The following is a 19,403-nucleotide window of genomic DNA, read 5'->3' as shown; positions in this document are numbered from 1 at the left end:
GAATCCCATTCTCAACACAAAACTCAACAAACTCATGAGATGTAAACTCCCCTCCCCGATCTGTGCGCAGACTTTTAATGCTTGCATCAGTCTCATTCTCAACAAGACTTTTGAAGACTTTAAAAAATCGAAAAGCTTCTGACTTTTCTACCAGGAAATAGACCCAAGTCTTGCGAGTAAAATCATCAATAAAGGTCAGTAGATACCTCTTCTTACTGTTGGATGCAGGCTTTATTGGTCCACATATGTCTGCATGAATGAGTTGTAGACTTTGAGAAGCCCTCAAGGTACTCCTTTTTGGAAAGGGGTCTCTCGGCTGCTTGCCTACCATGCAATTCTCACACACTCTTGAGGAGTCCTTTATCTGAGGCAATCCACTTACCATCTGCTTCTGTTGGAGAGTCTTTAAGCCACCAAGACTCAAGTGCCCATAACGACAGTGCCACAGCTGAACTGGATCATCTGTGAGAGCATTGAAACATGCCTGGACACTGAGTTGATGCTAAGCAACAATAATAAACATGCGGTTTGCAGCCATAATGGTCTCCATGATCAGTCATCTCTCAGGGTGATAGATCTTGCATCTTCCATGTTTAATGAGAATAGCAAGACCTTTTTCCTGAAGCTGACCAATGCTTAGAAGGTTGTTCTTCAAAGCAGACACATAGAAAACCCCTGTGATCACCTGAGTCATCCCACTCACTTGTAGTCGAATGGTTCCTTTCCAAAAAACCGTCATACTAGTATTGTTCCCTAGTTTCACACTTTCTCTAAAACTTTCATCAAAGTCAAAAAATAGCTCTCTCTTACCACACATGTGATTGCTACACCCCGAGTCGAGGAACCAAATATCTTCTTTGACCTCTGGAGCATCTACATACGCCATTAGCAACATCTCTTCACTAGCCTCAGCATAATTGACCTTTGCTTCCTTGTCTTTCTTGGGACACTCATACTGAAAGTGCCCTAATTCATGACAATTATAGCACTCAATTGTTGACTTGTTAAAGGTTTGTCGACCTCTCCCTCTGCCTCTTCCATGAAAGGTTCCTCGACCACGTCCTCTTCCTCCAGAGTTCTCTTCATATACCACCTTTAGTGCTTGCTCCTCCACAACATGTCCGATCATCCGCTGTTCATGTACCAACAAACTGCTTTGCAGTTCATCAATTGAGAGAAGATCTAAATCTTTGGATTCCTCAATTGAACAAACCACATAATCATACTTAGGAGTCATCGATCTCAGAATCTTCTCAATAACTTCTACATCTGTCAATTTATCACCGTTGATTCTTCTCTTGTTGGCTATGGTCAGAGTTCGACCAAAAAACTCATTCACAGTCTCTCCTGTCTTCATGTGAAGCATCTCAAACTCCTTTCGAAGTGCCTGCAACTGTGCTCGCTTGACACGAGCAGTCCCTTGATACTTTTGCTTCAACGAATCCTAAATCTCCTTAGCCGTATCCTTGTTCAAGATTGTTTCCAAAACAGCTCGATCAATTGCTTGAAACAAATAATTCTTAGCCTTTAGATCTTTCAGCTTTTGATCCTCAAGCACCTTCCTTTGCCCCTCCGCAAGTGAGGCTCATTCTGCTGCTGCAGTGATTCCATGCTCTACAACGCTCCAATACTCCTTTGAACGTAGAAAATTTTCCATAAGCATCGCCCAATGGTCATAATGCCCATCCAGTTTCGGAATGGATGCTTGCACAAAACCACTTCCTTCTCCTGCCATTTTCTCGTGCTTCTTCACTCAAAAGATTGCTATCTCTCAAGCTTCAACCAAGAGCTCCAGGTGGGGGCTCTGATACCAAATGTTAGATCTGAGTTTTGTCAACAAAGATCTTTTGCAAGCTATGAGAAATCACGTTAATATTAAACGAAGAACAAACAGGCTTTATATAAGCCTTACACAGTAACTGAATGAAAACATGCAGCCCACGTTGAACATAAACCTAAACGTGGTAGAAGAATAAGTCTGAAAGAGAAACTGATCCCTAAATTCTAGGGTTTATTTCACCATGCAGTTGAAACTGCTTACATAATTAACCCTAAACTTACGTAGTGGATAAAACCACTACTTCTAACATCATCGAATCCAACGTTACATGGATTTTTTTTTTAAAGGACTCGCTGGTGTCTTTATCACGATAATTCATCTTTTCGAATGTGGGAAGATTTACAAAGGAAATTTCAGTCTCTTGTGATCACCATTGTGCGATTCAGCGGTAAAAATCAAACTCAAAACGTGCCGTGTAAAATATAAGCTTGGAATTCGTCTCTAATCACTAAGTCACCATGTTGCATGGATTGTAATGACTATCACATGCAAGCATACACATGAGTTCACAATGGCATGCAACTTCTTGTATTTTGGTATCATCAAGTCAAACGTGATTTTTTTTAAAAGGACCGGATTATGGTTTTGTCAGCGCAATCCATCCTTTTGGGTGTGGGAAAAATTTACAGAGGTATTTTAGCATTCTTCTGGCCACCATTGTGTGAACAGCCAACATAAAAAATTGAACGTAGAACGTGTAGTGTGAAATACATGCCTGAAATTCATCTCCCACTACTGAGCCAACCTGTAGTGGTTCATTGTTACATCAATTCAATAATAATTCATTAATCATGGCTCATCTTTTTTCAAGTAATGTCATGCATCAAAAGCAGTAGCAGAATCAGAATTTTATGTATGAGAAGGCAATAGATAAACCAAGAAAAGAAAAGAAAGGACATCTAATTTCAACTTTAACAAATTATGGACAAGAACCAAACCCTTTGGCAATTTGATTTGTGTCTCCTGGTGGGTTTTGGTGCATAGGGTACTAGAGTTAGATCCCGATAAGTTAAATGGTCTGATGATTCTTATTCAAAAATGTTTAACTTAAATGATCCACATTATAGCGGTATTTTTCTTCATTTGTAAATGAAAAGTTTTAGGTTTGAGACAAATTTGAATCAAATTATTGCTCGCTCATTATGAAGTTAAATTATTTCCATTAATGTATGTAATATCGCTTGTTAAAAAGAGGTGTGATATCCACTCACCCCGTTTTATTTCTCACACACCTTTTTAATTTTCGGTCGTCGGATTAGATGAATTGAAGAAGTTCAAAGGACAGAAATGATCAAGGATGTGTGAGAAGTAAAATGAGGTGTGTGGATAACATATCTCGTTAAAAAAACAATAGACGACCCCAATTGAGCCGCCCCATCCACTGTTGTTTCTAATCTGGCCCGGCCCGGCCCAGCCCATTGAAAAGTCTTAAAACCTCCATACGCGAGTAGGACAGTCTTCCCACCAAACTTTATTGAATTGGGACCAAAACTTCAGATGAAAAATTGCGACTGTTGGTACGCGCGAGTAAAGACGCAGTCGTCTGCTCTGCTCTCTCCTTCCTCAATTGGCAAGCTTCAGGAGAACGAAACCACGACGAAGCTTCGTTTCTTCTTCTTCTTCTTCTTCCTTAGCACTCTTTCTGTATCTCTTTCCTCTCTCTCTCCCCCCCCCCTCCGCAGAAAGAGTGCTAGACCCCTCTCTCTCTCTCTAGCCAAAGGTACCCTCTGAAACCCCTTCTAATTTCGCTTGGATAATATCAAAATTGTCTTTCTACCACATGAATTTCTCGACCCTTTATTGAATTCGAGATCTTTTTGCCGATTTCCCATTTGATTGGATCAAAACTCTAGAGTTTTTTCGTTTCCCCTGCTCGGGCGTTCTCTATCGACCCCTGTCCGGGTTTGGAATTCCGAAATTTAGGGCTTGATAGTAGGAGGGTTGGGAATAGAAATCATGATCAAACCCAAGTGGTTTTTTGGGGCGGAAAATTCCAAATCTCGTGGGCTTTTCAATGGAATTTGTACTTTGGTATTGGTCTTCTTGTTCTACAGCCAGGATAGCTTTCTTAGAAACCCTTCTCTGGGTGGTTCCCCTTCGGTTCTTCCTCCTCGATGGAGCTCCAAAGTAAATGGATTTGGCGATCCTGGTCGTCAGGTCGTAATTATTCGCCGGAGGATTGCCGAAGTTGATGTTTCTCCGTCGAATTATAGTGTCAGTGTTAATGGGTCGGATGTCAATTTGAGATCAGAACCTAATCCCCAATTATGCACCGGGTTGTTCAAACACGAAGGGTATCGGAGCAAATGTGAGTTCTTGATTGCCCATCCAGAGTGTACTTCCGGTGGGTATTTGAATTACATTCATTTCTTTTACTGCAGCTGTGAGAAAGTTAGCATTTTGGGGTATGTAGTGTTGGCAATTTGGCTAGCTGCATTGTTCTATCTTTTGGGTAATACTGCGGCAGATTACTTCTGTTGTTCTCTGGAGAAGCTTTCGAGTCTCTTGAAGCTACCGGCTACTGTGGCCGGTGTGTCTCTGCTTCCACTCGGGAATGGCGCTCCTGATGTGTTTGCCAGCATTGCTGCTTTTGTGGGTAAGGATGCCGGGGGAGTGGGCCTTAATAGTGTGTTGGGGGGAGCTGTCTTCGTTACTTGTATTGTTGTTGGGACTATATCTCTATGTGTGGCGGATAAGGGGTTTCAGATTGATAAGAAATGCTTTATCAGAGATATATGTTTTTTCCTCTTTACTGTTATGTCTCTTGCCTTAATGTTGATGGTTGGTGAGGTTACTGTCTGGGGTGCTATAGCGTTTGTCTTGATTTACGTGGTTTATGCATTTGTGGTCGCTGCAAACGAGCTTCTGAGGAAACATGTTCGAAAATTGAGGTTAGATGCTGTAACACCATTGCTACCGGTTAGGGGAAGTATATTTTCTCAGGGAAGCGATGAAGAGGAATCTGTATATGCTTCGCTCCTTGAGTCTGAATCAGACAGCGAGGTACCTCAGCTCCAAAGTAAGTTGCCACAGTGGATGTGGGCTTCAAATGTGGCAATTTATTCGAATCACGATGTGAAGGCTGGTTCAGACAGTCCAAGGTCATTGTGGGGTTGGAACGAGGATGAAACAGTGAAGGAAAACTCTTCCTCTTTTAGTTTTTTATCACTGCTGGAGATTCCGTTGACACTGCCAAGACGGTTGACGATCCCTATAGTCGAGGAGGATAGGTGGTCCAAAGGTTATGCTGTTGCCAGTGCTGTGTTAGCTCCCATTCTTCTGTTATTCTTATGGAACACCCAAGAAGATGTCGGATCTCTGAGCAAGGAAATTGCCTACTTTATAGGCTTTCTCTGCAGTGGTGTCTTTGGCATTCTTGCATATCGACACACCAGACCGGACCAGCCCCCTCGCAAATTTTTATTTCCGTGGGTTTTAGGAGGGTTTTTTATGAGCATCATCTGGTTCTACATTGTTGCAAACGAGCTCGTCGCCTTGCTGGTGGCATTTGGCGTAATTTTTGGAATTAGTCCATCAATCCTTGGATTGACTGTATTAGCATGGGGAAACTCAATGGGTGATTTAATGTCAAACGTTGCATTGGCAATGAATGGTGGAGATGGTGTACAGATTGCAATGTCAGGATGTTATGCCGGACCTATGTTTAACACACTTGCTGGTTTGGGGATCTCAATGCTGCTTGCATCCTGGTCTCAGAGGCCGGTACCGTACAAAATTCCCAAAGATAACAGCTTGTTTTATACAATGGGATTTCTAATATCAGGGCTTCTATGGTCACTTGTTGTGCTACCCAGGAATGGCATGCGCCTTAACAAGACCTTAGGACTTGGCCTCATAACAATCTATTTGGTATTTCTCTCCCTCAGGCTAGGCACCTCAACGGGAGTGCTGTGGTAGATCTATGACGAAGATGCCGTGGATTGGTAACTAAAAATGTTGTGTCTTGTACAGTGTTGAGTTGGAATGAATGTTGATACTGTTAGTTGCGTCTGTCAGCATTGTTAACTGATACTAGATTATAATCCCAGATAATGTACTACAAATTTCATGTTAATATGAAAAAGAGATTTAGTTTCCACGAATTCGGTTTGCCAACTTGTATAACCTTATGGTTTTCTGAGATTGTTATTTCTCTGTGTCGTTTTACACCTCTATTTGGTGATGGAACGTTGCGATGCTTATTTCATTAATTGGTTTTCCATGTGTGTTGTTCAAGAATGCTTGCTTGGCATAATGTCGTAACATTTCTCCTGCTTACTATGAATTGGTTAACTGAATCAGGCAACTGAGCTAATGTTTAGATTTCCTGACGCATTCCGATGCCTGTGAAGATGGTCCGAAGGTCCGTGGACAGAAATCTTGACCTGTACTCGGTAGGTTACCATCAAAGATGTTAAATTTTGCACTATTATCATTTATCAATCTCTTGCAATCAAATTTCCCATCCCATTAGTTGTAGTTGAACACATATTTCATTTCAGAAATGTCTCCTTTGTTTAAAATTCCGCATTTTGGCAACTCAACGGGAATGACATGCTCACGCTTCTGCAGCGGCAGGGCTCCTCCATGAGATTCTATGAAATGGCGAAGTCGGGTAAGAACTCCTTTACATTGTGGAATTGATTTTCACTTTTCATTGTGTATTTATATTGAAACGGATTCTGTATCTACGGTTTAGTACATTGGTGGTGCATCCTTTTGGGAAAAGTAAAAATGTATCTCCAATTACAAACCAGAGAGTTGCAAAAAATACCTTCTAAAAGCTTTAACAAATGAGTTCCCAGTTAGTAACTTAGTACAGGTTGGGACAACTAAAACGTTATCCATCAAACAATCCATGAAAAATGAAAATTGAAGGATTAGCAGCTTCCAAAATTCAGAAAATTGAACTCTGCTGCAGAGTAGCAGATATCATGTTTCGACGTGAAATCAAGGAAAGCTTCTCTTTAGAATCTGAAGTAATTTAGCACCTGGTGGATTCACCGTAGATGTAGTCAAGAATCGTAATGACTCCAATGATGAAAGCTTGATCCATGCCTGGTGTCACCACAACATGGTAGAGATCCTTGCTCGCCATCAATTCCTTCTTCACCCCGATCTGTGTTTCAATTTAACCAACGACAAATCCCCACCTTAATCATTTCAGAAGCAATTTACAAAGAAAGAAAGTCTTATAGGTTCGTCTTGAATTGGAATTAATTACCTGTGCCATTGTGTTGCCCTTAGAGTCAACAATACTACAATCCTTATCAGGAAAATAGCCCTTGATCTCAAAGTCCCAGTCTTTGTTTTTCGTGGCTTTCGTTGAGATTCTGATTGCTTGAGTCGTTGCCAAACACGAGTTTGGCTGTTTTAAACAGAAAACCATCTGATCCTGTGATCCTTCGTAGTCTAAACTATACCCCTTCCATTTCCGATAAATGCTTAGGGCCTCGACCATTGCACCCTGGTACATATACGAATCAATATGAGTGAGCGGAAACTGATTAAGCATCCCTAACACCTCTTCATGTACATGCCATAATGCAAACTGAAACATGTTTTGTCTTATAGATGCATGCTTGATTGAAATTCTATTTTGAATTTTTTGAATTGAACATATATATGTATACCTTTCGACGAATAAGAAGCAAGGCATCTCCATCACTGTCCCTCAGAATCATCTCATCCTTTTTCCCCAGAATTCCACATCCATCAACCTTGAAAGAAACCTTCTGACTACAATCCGTAACCACAAAACCACCTCCGTTTATCACGTGTGGCCTCCTCCTTATGACAAGCACAGTCTGAGAAGACGAACAGTACATCTTGCTAATTATAGGCATGATCATATTGTCTTGTGCCCCCATCTCTTTCTTTGCTATCTGTATTCAACTAATCTGCTTCGCTCGATGACAACTTTGAGTTTGATCTCGTTGCTAACTTCTTTTTATACACAAAGCTTAGAGATAGACTAAGAAGAGTAGGAAAGCTTCTTGCCTTAGGGAGGCTTTAGGGTCTAGTGGTTTCTACATTCAAATGTTTGGCAAGTTTTGACTCTGCATATACCATACGCATAAGTTGGAAGAATATCTGAATTCGAATGTGCTTGCTTGGCAGAGATGCAGTTGCTTGTTCGAGATGACGATTGCTGGCCAATGAAACGGGAGAGTTTTCGCTTGGAATCAACAGCTTTCTGCTCAAGGTAAGAGCCTTTTGGTTTAATCTTTAAGAGGTACACCGCGTTTCTTAATTTGGCTAAACTTTTTGTTTAATTATTTGAGTTTGGTAGCTCAAAGTCTTAAGGGAGAATATTTGAAAGCGTAAATCTCTTGGAAAGAGGGCGTTCAGGTTCGTTGTTCTTACGTTAACTTGGGTTAAGCATATTGTTTGGTGTCCAATTGGACTGCAGTTCAAAGATTCTTTCATATCTTTTTATGACCTTTTGAATTATTGCCAGAGATGCTTGTCACCTTTCAAGGTTTGCAAAGTTTAACAAAATATAATTATGTTAAGTTTGCACTTAATTGCCCCTAAAACGGTGTTTTGGATTGTGTTTCATGGTCGGTTCTGACCTACAGTTTAGGGGTTGCTTTCCATCCTTCTATCCTTTTTTTTTTCTTTCTTTTAGTTTAATTTATGAAAGAGACGTTACGTCATTGAAGGATAAGTATCCCAGACAATACAAGAAGACCAAGAAATGTCATCAACTTATACGTGAAGGTCAAGAACATAAGCGGCATTCTTATCAACAACATGTTTAAACATAAACAGCTTTCTTATAAGCACTAGTCTTATCAAGAGCATGTAGAAACATAAGCAGTATTCTTATCACGAACATGTACAAACATAATCGGCATTCTTATCAAGAACATGTAGAAACATAAGCGGCGTTCTTATAAAAAATATGCGCTTTCTAAATACAATCACGACACACAATTACAAAATGCTTATCTAAGGACAATGGTCTACCATTTAACAAGCTCACATGCCAAACAGATTAGGAAGGCCCATAAAATGCTAATGTAAGTTCGTTTGTCAAAGAAGATCATGAGTTTGAATCTCATAATTAAATAAAAGAAAGAGCTAGTTTAATTTTTTTTTATTTTTCTTCTCTGCTTTGGCATCATTAGGTAAAAATGGCACTCTCACTCGTGGACGATCAACCCATTTCCTCTTAAGAAAGAATACTCAAGTACAGTCTTCTATGTTATGTTACTCGGTCGCTCAAGACACACACGAGAAACTCTTGCAAATTTCAGACATAAAATAAAATAAAACATTTTTTTTTCTTGGTAAATAAACGTTAAATAAACTATAGGTATTATTTTCGAGCCAAGAGCTTTAGCCTGTGATTCTGTGAGGGCATTTTGCCAAACAAGGTAACTGTGAGCGTGCACACGTGTGGTATGTTGCGCGTGCGTGGGCAACCATAAAAAGGGAAGAAGACGCTAATGTTACAGCTTTTACACTCTATCTAATCCACCGCCACTACCCCCTGCGCACGTTAGCACCTTCACGGAGGAGAAGGGAGATTGAAAGAGGTAGTGCCTTGGGCTTTGTAGCCCGAGAAATGGTGGGCCTGGCCCACTCGACATGTTATCAGAGAATCAGAGACCCCTCTTTTTGCCGTGGTACTTTGCGAAAGAGCAGGAAATTCATGATGCGTCGCCTCACCGGCGGGTCCCACTTGGATGAATGAATGAATGAATGAATGCAGAAAAGATTTTTCAATATGATCAGAACATGGGATAATGCATTACGTATCATCGTATAAATGGTGAAATGTATGTGTTAAAATGTTAATAATTAAAAAATAAAATTTATCACCACTTATATAAAAAAAAGTGATGTACCACCCGTACTTCGGTCATAATAAAAAAATTCTCGGCCACCTCCCTCCCTCCAGAGACGTGGTCACCCCCACCGATGGCACGTGGAGTTCAAAAACTATTCCGCAACCGTACGGGAGCCTGACGTGTGTAATTGAATTAATTTGGTTTGATAAATTCTCTCTCAATTTTGGCAATCTATTTTTACAAAGCTCTTTTTCTACCGTTGGATATTTCACTCACCGTAAAGTTGCAATCGTAAGTTATGTTAATTGATTAAGATGTTTTATTTTAAATTGACAAATTCTCATTCCGCCTCATTTTTTTACAGGAGGCAGATTATCTGCTCTCTTACTTCCCGTGCCCTTATATTTTGTCTTATTATTTTTATAAAAAAATAATATAAAATGTTGACGTGGTTTAACTGTGACCACACAAATCAAAAGGCACGAGAAGGCATAGAAAGTGGGAGGGCAGAAAATCTACCTCCTTTTTGACAACCGTTTGAGTTTGAACCATGAGATGGCGAGTTTGCCAAAGGTTGAGTTTGGGTGGGGGAAGATCCCATTTCTATGTGTACTAATATGTACGAGCTAATCACAAGTTCGCACCAAATTCATAATAAATGTGTGTTAGTATATCATGAAAGTTTAAAGTAAGTCAAAATATAACCAAACAGAGATAATTGTCACTACATCAAAGAACTCATTGGTTATTGCCTTGGTAAGTTTGCTTGGTCCTTACGAGTTATGATTTGGTGTGTCAGTGAGTGTGAACAACAATGATTTATTGGAAATATTAAGAAGATTCTCTCAAAAGTGATTTTTTATAGACTCTTTACCATTTCATATTTGTGGTACAATTTTTATGCCAACATTATAAAATATTGTGCCAAAAACATGAAGTGGCGGAGAGTCTATGCAGAGTTTTACTTGAGAGAGTCTCCTCAGCATTTGTCATGACTTGCATATGCATTTTTGGAACAACAAAGTCAAGCTTTGGATACCAAATTGGCAAATTATTGTAACTTTTTTTTTAACAAAAGATATTATCTACACCCATGGGGTGAGGGAATGAGTTAAGCCTCACAATGAACTAGCAATAATATGATTCAAATTCGCATTTGGCGAGAATCGGATCTAAGACGTCTCACTTACAAGTGAAGAGGATTTCACTTATAAATAAAGAGAAATATCACTAGATTGTAATATTAAGTGACTCCAAATTATTGTACTTAAGAGAGGCATAGAAATTCAAAGTCAAAAGTCACATGAATTGAAGTGTGGGACTATATATTTTCATGTATAATTTGAAACAAATGTAAGTAATGGGCCAGCTGTAACTGAGATTATGGACCATTTTTACTGAGAATATAGCTGGATAATTGAAGCCCAATAAAAGGTACAGTGTAATACAATCGTGACATGGGTTAATTGAGATTAAATTTCTCTGACTGGTCATCCTGGCAAAATTAGGAGAGGGGACAGCGTCAAATTAAAAAGATGTATGAGAAATAAAAATAAATGTGTGAATAATACTATTTTATAAAAAAAACTCTCTAAATAGGAACTTGTAAGTAAAAGGACTATTATCACTGTCATTTTTGTATAAGATGCAGTAAAAAGGTGGCCCCCAAAGTTGAAGGCCAATGAGATCACCCATTTGACAAACTTTCATCTCAATAATTTGGTTTGGACATACTTGTTGAGACAATTTTTCAATAGAAATGTGGCCATATCACCCTATTTGGGACGACTTGTATCGGAGAGTATAAACGAGTAGGGATGCCTTTGACAATAGCCGCAACGTGAGTGCATGGAAGAAGAATTGAGTTTTTTTATTTATCTCGTTTAAACCCTTATCAAGATTCAAAACGACATTGTTTTGGTCAATTTTTTTTTTCAGCATTCGTATTTTGCTTTTCTCCTCCATTTCAAATCTACTTCACCCAAAATTTTCACCCTTCCCTCAAATTTCTCTATCCAACTTTCTTCCTTAATCCTTTCATGGAAAATAACCTATAAGTTTTTCACTAGAATTTTTTTTTTGTTTTGAATATGTTGTGTTAGTTTATATGTCCAGATAATTTACTCTCTGCATTTTGGTCCATATAGTTTTGATTTTGAAAAGTGTAACTATGTAGTTTGTTTGTTTTTGCAATTATTCAAAAATCGCTAGCTTGGTAATTAAAGAATGAAATCTAATGTGGCAGCAATGTGTATTAGCAATTTAGACATTTCAAGTGTGTTGACTTTAAAAGAAAGCGTTACTCACGTGCACACAAATCAATAAGTGAAAAGTGGGGATATCACATGAATTAATCAGAGCGTTCATGGTCTTTTATGGACTAGATTGTCGTTTTAGGCATGTTTATGAATATGAATTGTTGTTTTAGGCAAATTAATACGTGTTTAAAAAGTTAGATGACTCAAAATGTCGACGATGCACGTATTGCCACACCAAATATTTCTTCTTCAAGTAAACGAAGTTAATGATTGCAACTAAAAAATTTACAGAAGTAAATTAACTGTGCCAATATTGAAACTTCAAACACTAAGTGAAAGACTAATCTAATTACAGGGATTAAAAGTGTAACTTTACCTAAAAATTAAGATAAAAGTTGATGGCGCAACTTTCATGACACGAACAAATTGTTACTATAGATAGTGTTTCACGTTAATTGTACAACAACGTATATAAGTTCCTATCCACATAAGGTTAAATTTTTGGCTCATAACGTCGCGATAATATACATGTACCATAGAAGTCCTCCAATTACTGTGGTACAAGGTAAAGGTAAAATCGACACGAATTTTTATCCAGATGGTTAGTTATTCTCAAAATCAGGGCTTGATTTGTCCAATTCTGTTTTGGCCGAACACTTGTGATTTCCCCCCTTTTTTCTATTTCCTACGCAGCGGTCACGTGCTGTCTGAGATACTTCCCCATCGTGCGTTTCGCTTCTTCCTCTGCAAATCCTGCAGCTCACTCACCTCTTCAAACTTAAAATAATACAAATTCAACAGATTTATTTATTTAAAAACACACAGAAAAAGCTTTAGTTTTTACTTGTTTAAGTTGTTTTTCTACAAATTCGACCCCAAAAATCTCACTCAAAATATTTGCCAAATGTGATCGTACGGACACTGGCAGTTGCAGGCTTTTTTTGCACAGCCGTCTTTACTATTACCATTACCATTACCATTACTATTGGTTTAATTAATTGATTAATTGGGTTCATTAACTGTCTCTGCAATTACCAAAACATGCAAACAAAGCCCAAGTTGGATGCGCCTCGAGAAGGAAGAAAACCAAAAACCCATCTTTCTTTTTTGAAAAACAATCATTCATTTTCACTCCATCGAGCCCTGTGAGTTGTGCGAATTTTGAATAAATGGCTGCCCCTTTTTGTAATTCTAATTAATACTACTACCCTTTTAAATTGCGTTTGATAAAGTTTAAATCTTTAAACTTCCCCACTAATCCCCTTCTGTTTGCAGAGCATTTATTCGCTGTACAACTTCTCTTTTTATCTTTTGTGGTTCTGGGTCGTAATTTTCATCCTTGTCAGAGACCCTAGTTACTGCTTTCTACCGTTTCATTTCTACACCTACCATCATTTGCTTTGCCGCTTCATAAGTGCTTTTCTGCCGAGTGCTTTTGATTGATGAGCTTTTTTTCCTTTTCTTTTTTGTAATTAATAATCGCTGCAACTGCAGTGCTTCTATCAGAAGCATTACTGTTACAGCTTTTCTCTCTGTAATCTCCGCTGTCGTTTTCTTCATTTGGGGTCTGAGTTTTAGGTGATTTAGCAACTGGGTTTTGGTTACTATTTGAAATGGCAGCTCCTTCTGGTTGCTCTGCTTCTGTGCCGTCACTGCCACCGCCACACCCAAAGTCGCCGCCGCAGTATCCTGATTTGTATGGGAAGCGCAGAGAAACTGCCAGGGTTCAGATGCTTGAGAGGGAGATTGGTTTTCTTGAGGTAACTCTGATTTTTCAATTTTCTTTTACTTTTACTAATTAATTTACCTCTTTTGGTTGAAAAATTAAAACTTTGAATATAATTATCATTTGGGTTAAAATGTTAATTAAAGATTTTGATGCCCTTTCTGTCTTTGTTAAATGATTCGTTTTTTCAAATCATTCTTGGATTAAAAAGCAGTTCTTTTCTCCATTTGGACTGGAAAAGCTAAACTTTTTCTTTAATCTCATTGGCTTAATTCTGTGAAAAGTCAAAAGGTAGGACTTTCGTTTTTGTGTACGATAAAACCATGATTAAGATAATCTTCCCTTGAGGATGTGCCCATAAAGCTAGACAATATCCTGCTTTAACACTTAGGTTAAAGTTAATTAACATGGAAATGATCGAGTTAAAATCATTTGGTTGAGAGTGATCCTAATTTACTACAAACCATTTCGGTGTTGTTTTGTTTTAATTTTCAAGGGATTAATTAACTCGAAAGTTTCGGAACTTAATGTAGTCGATCCAATGAGTACTACTCCTCTGTTTGCTTGGTATAGATAGTGTTGGTCAGTTATATTATGCAGGTGACAGTAATTAACTTCGTTTAGCAGCACAAACCCCACCGGCGTGGAGGAGGAACTCCGGGAACTATTCTCACCGTTTTTGTATAATCTTCACCGGCTGATCCAACCTGAATTAGTGATAGTGATTTAGAATTAGTTTCATAATTGAGTTTTAGTTCCACAATGGGTGGTATTCAGTTCTCCTGTCACTTTGTGCACCCAAAAGTCTTTGGCAGATTTTCACTGACTTCATTCGGTAGGAAAGGCATCCTCTCCGGATCCCTTTCCACCTAATCCACCTGGTCTAGGATCCAGGCCATTGAAATTTGATCAAACGGCTACAATTATTATCATTTTAAAGGGGCCCTGTTTGTAGCCGTCGGATCAAATTTCAACGGTCTGGATCCTAGACTAGGCGGATTAGGTGGAAAGGGATCCGGCCCATTCGGTAACCCAATTAAGTTTAACAGATCAGCCAATAATAACAAAGAAGTTCGTTGACCAATCAATAAGGCGGTCTTTGTGTGCATATATAATCCATGTAACCTTAACCGGATTAGATTAACTCCGATGCATTAGAGAAATTTAAGACGTTTCCAACTTGAGCTCAAAACGGTTCATCTCTCATCTTTCAATGCTAATGTGGTAACTTTCCACTGAATAATTGAATTTTCCATCGTAAACAAAAAATTTCCATCGTAAACAAACCAAGGTAGTTTTCATAATTTAAGTCCTGCGTATCCGCAGCCGAAATGCCCCTTTTAATCAATCATGTCATAGAGTTTGCAAACAGAAAAGATATTCACTTAATATATCAATGCTGTTTACTTGATTCTTCTTATTTGGTTTATGTGGAAGTTAAACAATTACCTTATTTGTTTGCAGGACGAACTGAAATCTGTTGAACGGCTTCAACCTGCTTCGAGATGCTGCAAAGAGTAAGTCACTCTTTCTGTTACCTTTCGTAGCATCTAGTTCTCAAAATTTGAACTCGAAGAATTCAAACTGAAAACCTACTAATTTTGTTAAATCTAGTCTCTGTACATGTAGTGTGAGTAAACTGACTGTGGATTGAATTCGACTATTTTGCAGGATTACTGATTTTGTGGTTGCAAACCCAGATCCCTTAATACCTACGTAAGAACAACTTCAACAATTTTTTGTAAAGTTTAGCGCCCCTTGCGTGGAGTAAATCAGTTTTCTCTCTTTCTAACAGGAATCGAAAGAAACGCCGGTCATGTCGCTTCTGGAAATGGCTATGGTACTTTTTTTTTTTGTCTTAATGATTATATTAGTTTACAAGTTTTTCATTCTCTAGTTTTGATTCTCTGCTCCTTATTAAGTTGAAATTAAGTTTGTACTCGACGGTGACTGCAATACAAAAAAAAAAAAAATGTGATAATGTTATATAAACATTGAAGGAAGAAGTCTTCTAACAACTAATTATTCGACTTTTGTGTTCAAATAGCAGTAATGGAAAGGTAAATTTGTTCCGAATATGACATAAGTATGTTTGTGGTACAGCGGAATGCCCTGTTTCAGCTGCTCATGGATTTTCTGTTGCTGCTGCGACGGGTGCTCTCTTCACCTAGAAATGCCGCGCTGCTGTGACTGCAGCCCATGTAACTGTAATCCGTTTGCCTGCTGTCGGCTACCAAAGTGGCGATGTTGCTGCACATGTCCCCGGTCCAACTGCTGCAAAAATAATTCATGCAGCAGGAATTGTTGCATTTTTCCGTCGTGTTCATGTCCCGATTGCTCTTGCGGCAACTGTTGCAAATGGAAATGCTCTTGCCCTAAATGTCCGAAGGTACGACCACGTTGCTGTTGTAGAATAACCTGTTGCAACCCTTGTAGTATATGTTTTTAGTATTTATACTATCAGTGTGGAAGCTTTGTTTTGCCTTTAGTCTAAATTATGCAAATATTTGAGAGATACAAAATTTATGTGAGCTATGAAGTAAATTTTAGAGTATTGCCCCAGGACTTTTTGCTCTCTGTTGAGGAAATGTTTATTTATGAGTAGATTTGCAATGGTTTTTACGAAAAATTTGTACCTTCGTAAGCAAGGTAGGTCGTAGAAACAATTATGTATGAGATACTCTCGAGCTAAAAGATTGATAAACGTCTCGGATAACAAGCATTAGCACCCAAGCTTTCCATAGTGGGCCGAAAATTTTGAGTTTAAAAAGAGTGTCTAATTGTTTATGGTCTCGTTAGTTTGATTTCGATAAAATGGTGGTCATAGCGATGGTATCAAACTCAAGCAGTTTGATTCCTATATATGAGAATTAAACTCGCATAAACTACTGTAGAGGGTCTTTTAACTTTGTTTATGGACATATCCATAAACATTGGCATGTCAACTCCCACCCAAATTCAACCCACCCACCCCAATGAACTGCTTTCCTTAAAAGCCGAAACCCCAAAACCAAAGGCACTTTCTAGCCCAACAGCAGAAAAAAGCGTAAAATCTCAATCTATCAACTGCGTCCATGCAAAAGCAACTGGGCTTTTCACTTGGTGTTGTGGGTTTGACCACATGATTGACCCGAATTCCGACCTTGATGTTTTCTCTGCACCCCGCGAAGCCACAAATGTGACTCTGTACTTCTGCTTCTCTCCTACATTGTTGAACACAAGCCTTGTGGGCTTCACGATGGTCCTCACCATCGAAGGACTGGTTACGGCGACTCTGTATACAGATCCGGCAGGCCCGACATTCGTCAATTCCCGGGTGTAACTCACAACCCTTTTCTTTTTGTTCCAGAACACGACTGAGAACGAAGGGTAGTTGAGCTGGCCCGGGTCCGAATACTTTCGTGCACAAGTAACATTGGGCCTCTTGACAATGGCTTGGACATGCTCCTTGGTGTACTCCAATGAGCACAAAAATGCAATGTAGTCCTCGGTGGCAATGTCGTAAACCAAGCCCGGTGACAGCGCCTTCGAGGGGTCGATGTGCCCGGAGCCGTGAGCCCACGGGTTCGAAATCGTGCCATCGGCCGCGTCTCGGAGAGGGGCCTTGGTGTTGTCATGGGTGTAAGCTGTGGTCATTAGGGCAGATTTCACAGCACTTGGGCTCCATTCCGGATGGGCCGCCTTAAGCAATGCTGCAAGCCCAATAATGTGTGGGCATGACATTGATGTACCTGCGACAAAATCACAAAGGTCGAGTCAACTTCAAATTAGTCAACATCATCAACGGTCGCGATCAAATCATGTAAACATACTAGCCGTTACCTGAAATGATGTTGAACTGGCTCTTCCTCTTGTCCTCCTCAAGCCCCGTGAGCCCGACTGCCTCTGACCATGCCGCCAAAATATTGACACCTGGACCAATCACGTCCGGCTTCAAGATCTGGGGGTTCACCAAATTGGGCCCCCGTGAACTAAACGCCGCCACGACCGGTGACGGCCGTACATTCAGCACAGTCCTGCCGAAAGTAATCACAGCCGTCGGATTGGGATCGTGCTGAGCATATTCCCTGATTTGGTCACCGACTCGTCTCCCGACGGCGACTGCAGGTAGCAAATGACTGTCAGCCACCAACTCCTCACCGCTGGCGGCGGTGTTGGCGAGTATCATCCCAATCCCCCCAGCTGAGCGCACGACGCCACCTTTCTCGACACGTGCGTTGATGCCTCGGTCGCACATCACCACTTTCCCACGAACCAAATCCGGGTTGAGCGAACCGGGCAGGCACAAGTTACCAGAGCTGTTGGACCCCCTGTTGTAAACCAACTGGACCGGTTTGTTTCCCATTCCGGTCCCGCTGTAAAGCGAAACGCCGGTGAACGGGAGTTTGTTGCCTAACAAAGCGTAAGCCGGGAAATCCCGGTCCAAGGTCCCGGCTCCAACGGTCATGATCCAGGGGGCTGTGTTGGCCAACGAGGCTCTAGTGGGCCCACTGTTCCCGGCAGAGCAAGAGACGAAAATACCCCTTTCCATAGCCGTGAACGCGCCAATCGCGATCGTGTCGCGGTAGTAGGGAGCGGAGCCACCGCCAAGGGAGAGTGACATGACGTCGACGCCGTCAACGATGGCCCGATCCATGCCAGCGAGAATGTCTGACCCGAAACACCCGGTGCTCCAGCAGACCTTGTAGGTGGCGACGCGCGCGTGAGGGGCCATTCCGCGAGCCGTTCCCGTCGCGTATCCGAGGAGGCTGGCGTTGGCCACGAGGGACCCTGCCGCGGTGCTGGAGGTGTGGGTACCGTGACCGTCTCTGTCGCGCGGGGACTCGACTTCCCTCGGTTTTCTCAAGTAGCTCCCACCGGAGGCCATGTGGTAGCCTTTCGAGAAGCTCCGAGCTCCGATTAGCTTCTTGTTGCAAAGCGTTGCGGCGAAATCGGGCCCCGATTCGCACTGGCCGCGCCACCGGGTAGGGATCTCGGGCATTCCGGTGTCGTCGAAGCTCTTGGACTCGGGCCAGACCCCGGTGTCGAGAACTCCGACGATGACGTCATTGGAGGCCTGGTTCAAATCCTGGGTCGAGTGACCCTCCCATAGCCCCGATTCGGTATCGAGACCGAGAAACTCGGGGGTCCGAGTGGTGTGAAGGTTGTAAACCGTGTCTTCGTAAACGCCGATGACGGAGTCGGACTGGTGGAGCAGCTCGGCCTGCTCCGGATCTAAGGAGGCGGCGAAGCCATGGTAGGCATCGGTGTAGGTGTAAAGGAGGGAATCTGAGTCGGAGGAGAGGGATTGGAGGCTGGCGGAGTACCAGTCGTGGTGGGTGGCGTAGGATTCCGGCTTGGAGTGGTGGTTCATCTGCACAATGTAAGTCTGCTTCGCCATGGCTGAGAAACATGGGAGAAGAAGAAGCAGAACTCCGAACCAGAAGGCCTCGGCGGCCATGACTAGAAAGCTTGAGCTGGGTAGATTTCGTATATCCAAATGTAGAAGATGAAGAGAGAGTGAGAGTACAGTCGCTCTGGAGCTGCGACTGTCAGAAAGGGATAAAAGAAGGTAGAAGGAGAAAGAGTACGTTGTCGGGTTTAAAAGCATGCGGGGATCTGGAATGCGACATTCTATTGGGTTTAATTACTCCGATGCCATTTTCGTATATCAAAATGTACAAATTTTTATAATAATTGGATTATAGTTTAATCCACCCGAGTTTCGAATCATGGATTTGCGTTTGTTAGTTATTTTGTACTATACATTATCACATAGGTTATTAAATCACAATTGTAAA

The 19,403-nt window shown here is 40.9% G+C and overlaps 4 protein-coding genes across 9 annotated transcripts; 2 read left to right on the top strand and 2 right to left on the bottom strand.

Annotated features, from left to right (window-relative positions):
- The first annotated feature begins 3,303 nt into the window (after positions 1-3,303).
- Positions 3,304-8,641, top strand: LOC103400966 (cation/calcium exchanger 4-like). Of its 6 annotated transcripts, XM_029093838.2 has the most exons (6): positions 3,572-5,784; positions 6,143-6,234; positions 6,343-6,455; positions 7,961-8,045; positions 8,133-8,191; positions 8,472-8,641. In XM_029093838.2, exon 1 carries the CDS (start codon positions 3,797-3,799, stop codon positions 5,756-5,758), a length of 1,962 nt encoding a protein of 653 aa, XP_028949671.1. In that variant the 5' UTR covers positions 3,572-3,796; the 3' UTR covers positions 5,759-5,784; positions 6,143-6,234; positions 6,343-6,455; positions 7,961-8,045; positions 8,133-8,191; positions 8,472-8,641. The 6 variants fall into 6 exon arrangements, with proteins under 6 accessions (XP_070669897.1, XP_028949669.1, XP_028949670.1 ...); XM_070813796.1 differs by lacking the exon at positions 8,472-8,641 and having other exon boundaries at positions 3,304-5,784; positions 6,413-6,455; positions 8,133-8,367; XM_029093836.2 differs by lacking the exon at positions 8,472-8,641 and having other exon boundaries at positions 3,348-5,784; positions 8,125-8,367.
- Positions 6,558-7,965, bottom strand: LOC103400931 (protein LURP-one-related 6-like). Its single transcript, XM_008339624.4, has 3 exons — positions 7,474-7,965; positions 7,065-7,307; positions 6,558-6,959 (listed from the first exon to the last, which is right to left on the bottom strand). Exons 1-3 carry the CDS (start codon positions 7,708-7,710, stop codon positions 6,825-6,827), a joined length of 615 nt encoding a protein of 204 aa, XP_008337846.1. The 5' UTR covers positions 7,711-7,965; the 3' UTR covers positions 6,558-6,824.
- Positions 8,642-12,599: 3,958 nt separating the features above from the next.
- Positions 12,600-16,185, top strand: LOC103400930 (guanine nucleotide-binding protein subunit gamma 3). The gene is made up of 5 exons (XM_008339623.4): positions 12,600-13,657; positions 15,088-15,140; positions 15,295-15,339; positions 15,419-15,463; positions 15,727-16,185. Exons 1-5 carry the CDS (start codon positions 13,511-13,513, stop codon positions 16,070-16,072), a joined length of 636 nt encoding a protein of 211 aa, XP_008337845.1. The 5' UTR covers positions 12,600-13,510; the 3' UTR covers positions 16,073-16,185.
- Positions 16,186-16,378: 193 nt separating this feature from the next.
- Positions 16,379-19,172, bottom strand: LOC103400929 (subtilisin-like protease SBT1.8). Its single transcript, XM_008339622.4, has 2 exons — positions 17,446-19,172; positions 16,379-17,354 (listed from the first exon to the last, which is right to left on the bottom strand). Exons 1-2 carry the CDS (start codon positions 19,061-19,063, stop codon positions 16,678-16,680), a joined length of 2,295 nt encoding a protein of 764 aa, XP_008337844.1. The 5' UTR covers positions 19,064-19,172; the 3' UTR covers positions 16,379-16,677.
- Between the last annotated feature and the right edge of the window lie 231 nt (positions 19,173-19,403).

This window comes from Malus domestica, chromosome 15 (assembly GCF_042453785.1).
Source record: "Malus domestica chromosome 15, GDT2T_hap1".
Lineage (NCBI taxonomy): Eukaryota > Viridiplantae > Streptophyta > Magnoliopsida > Rosales > Rosaceae > Malus > Malus domestica.
Note: the sequence above shows the minus strand (reverse complement) of the source record. Positions and strands in the feature narration are given on the sequence as shown.

Coding starts and splice junctions, on each gene's coding strand:
- LOC103400966 (XM_029093838.2), top strand. CDS start 3,797: ATGATCAAACCCAAGTGGTTTTTTGGGGCGGAAAATTCCAAATCTCGT.
- LOC103400931 (XM_008339624.4), bottom strand. CDS start 7,710: ATGGGGGCACAAGACAATATGATCATGCCTATAATTAGCAAGATGTAC. Junction 7,308..7,473: donor TGCTTCTTATTCGTCGAAAG/GTATACATATAT, acceptor TATATGTACCAG/GGTGCAATGGTCGAGGCCCT. Junction 6,960..7,064: donor AGGGCAACACAATGGCACAG/GTAATTAATTCC, acceptor ATTGAAACACAG/ATCGGGGTGAAGAAGGAATT.
- LOC103400930 (XM_008339623.4), top strand. CDS start 13,511: ATGGCAGCTCCTTCTGGTTGCTCTGCTTCTGTGCCGTCACTGCCACCG. Junction 15,141..15,294: donor GCTTCGAGATGCTGCAAAGA/GTAAGTCACTCT, acceptor ACTATTTTGCAG/GATTACTGATTTTGTGGTTG. Junction 15,464..15,726: donor CGCTTCTGGAAATGGCTATG/GTACTTTTTTTT, acceptor TTTGTGGTACAG/CGGAATGCCCTGTTTCAGCT.
- LOC103400929 (XM_008339622.4), bottom strand. CDS start 19,063: ATGGCCGCCGAGGCCTTCTGGTTCGGAGTTCTGCTTCTTCTTCTCCCA. Junction 17,355..17,445: donor CCAGTTCAACATCATTTCAG/GTAACGGCTAGT, acceptor ATTTTGTCGCAG/GTACATCAATGTCATGCCCA.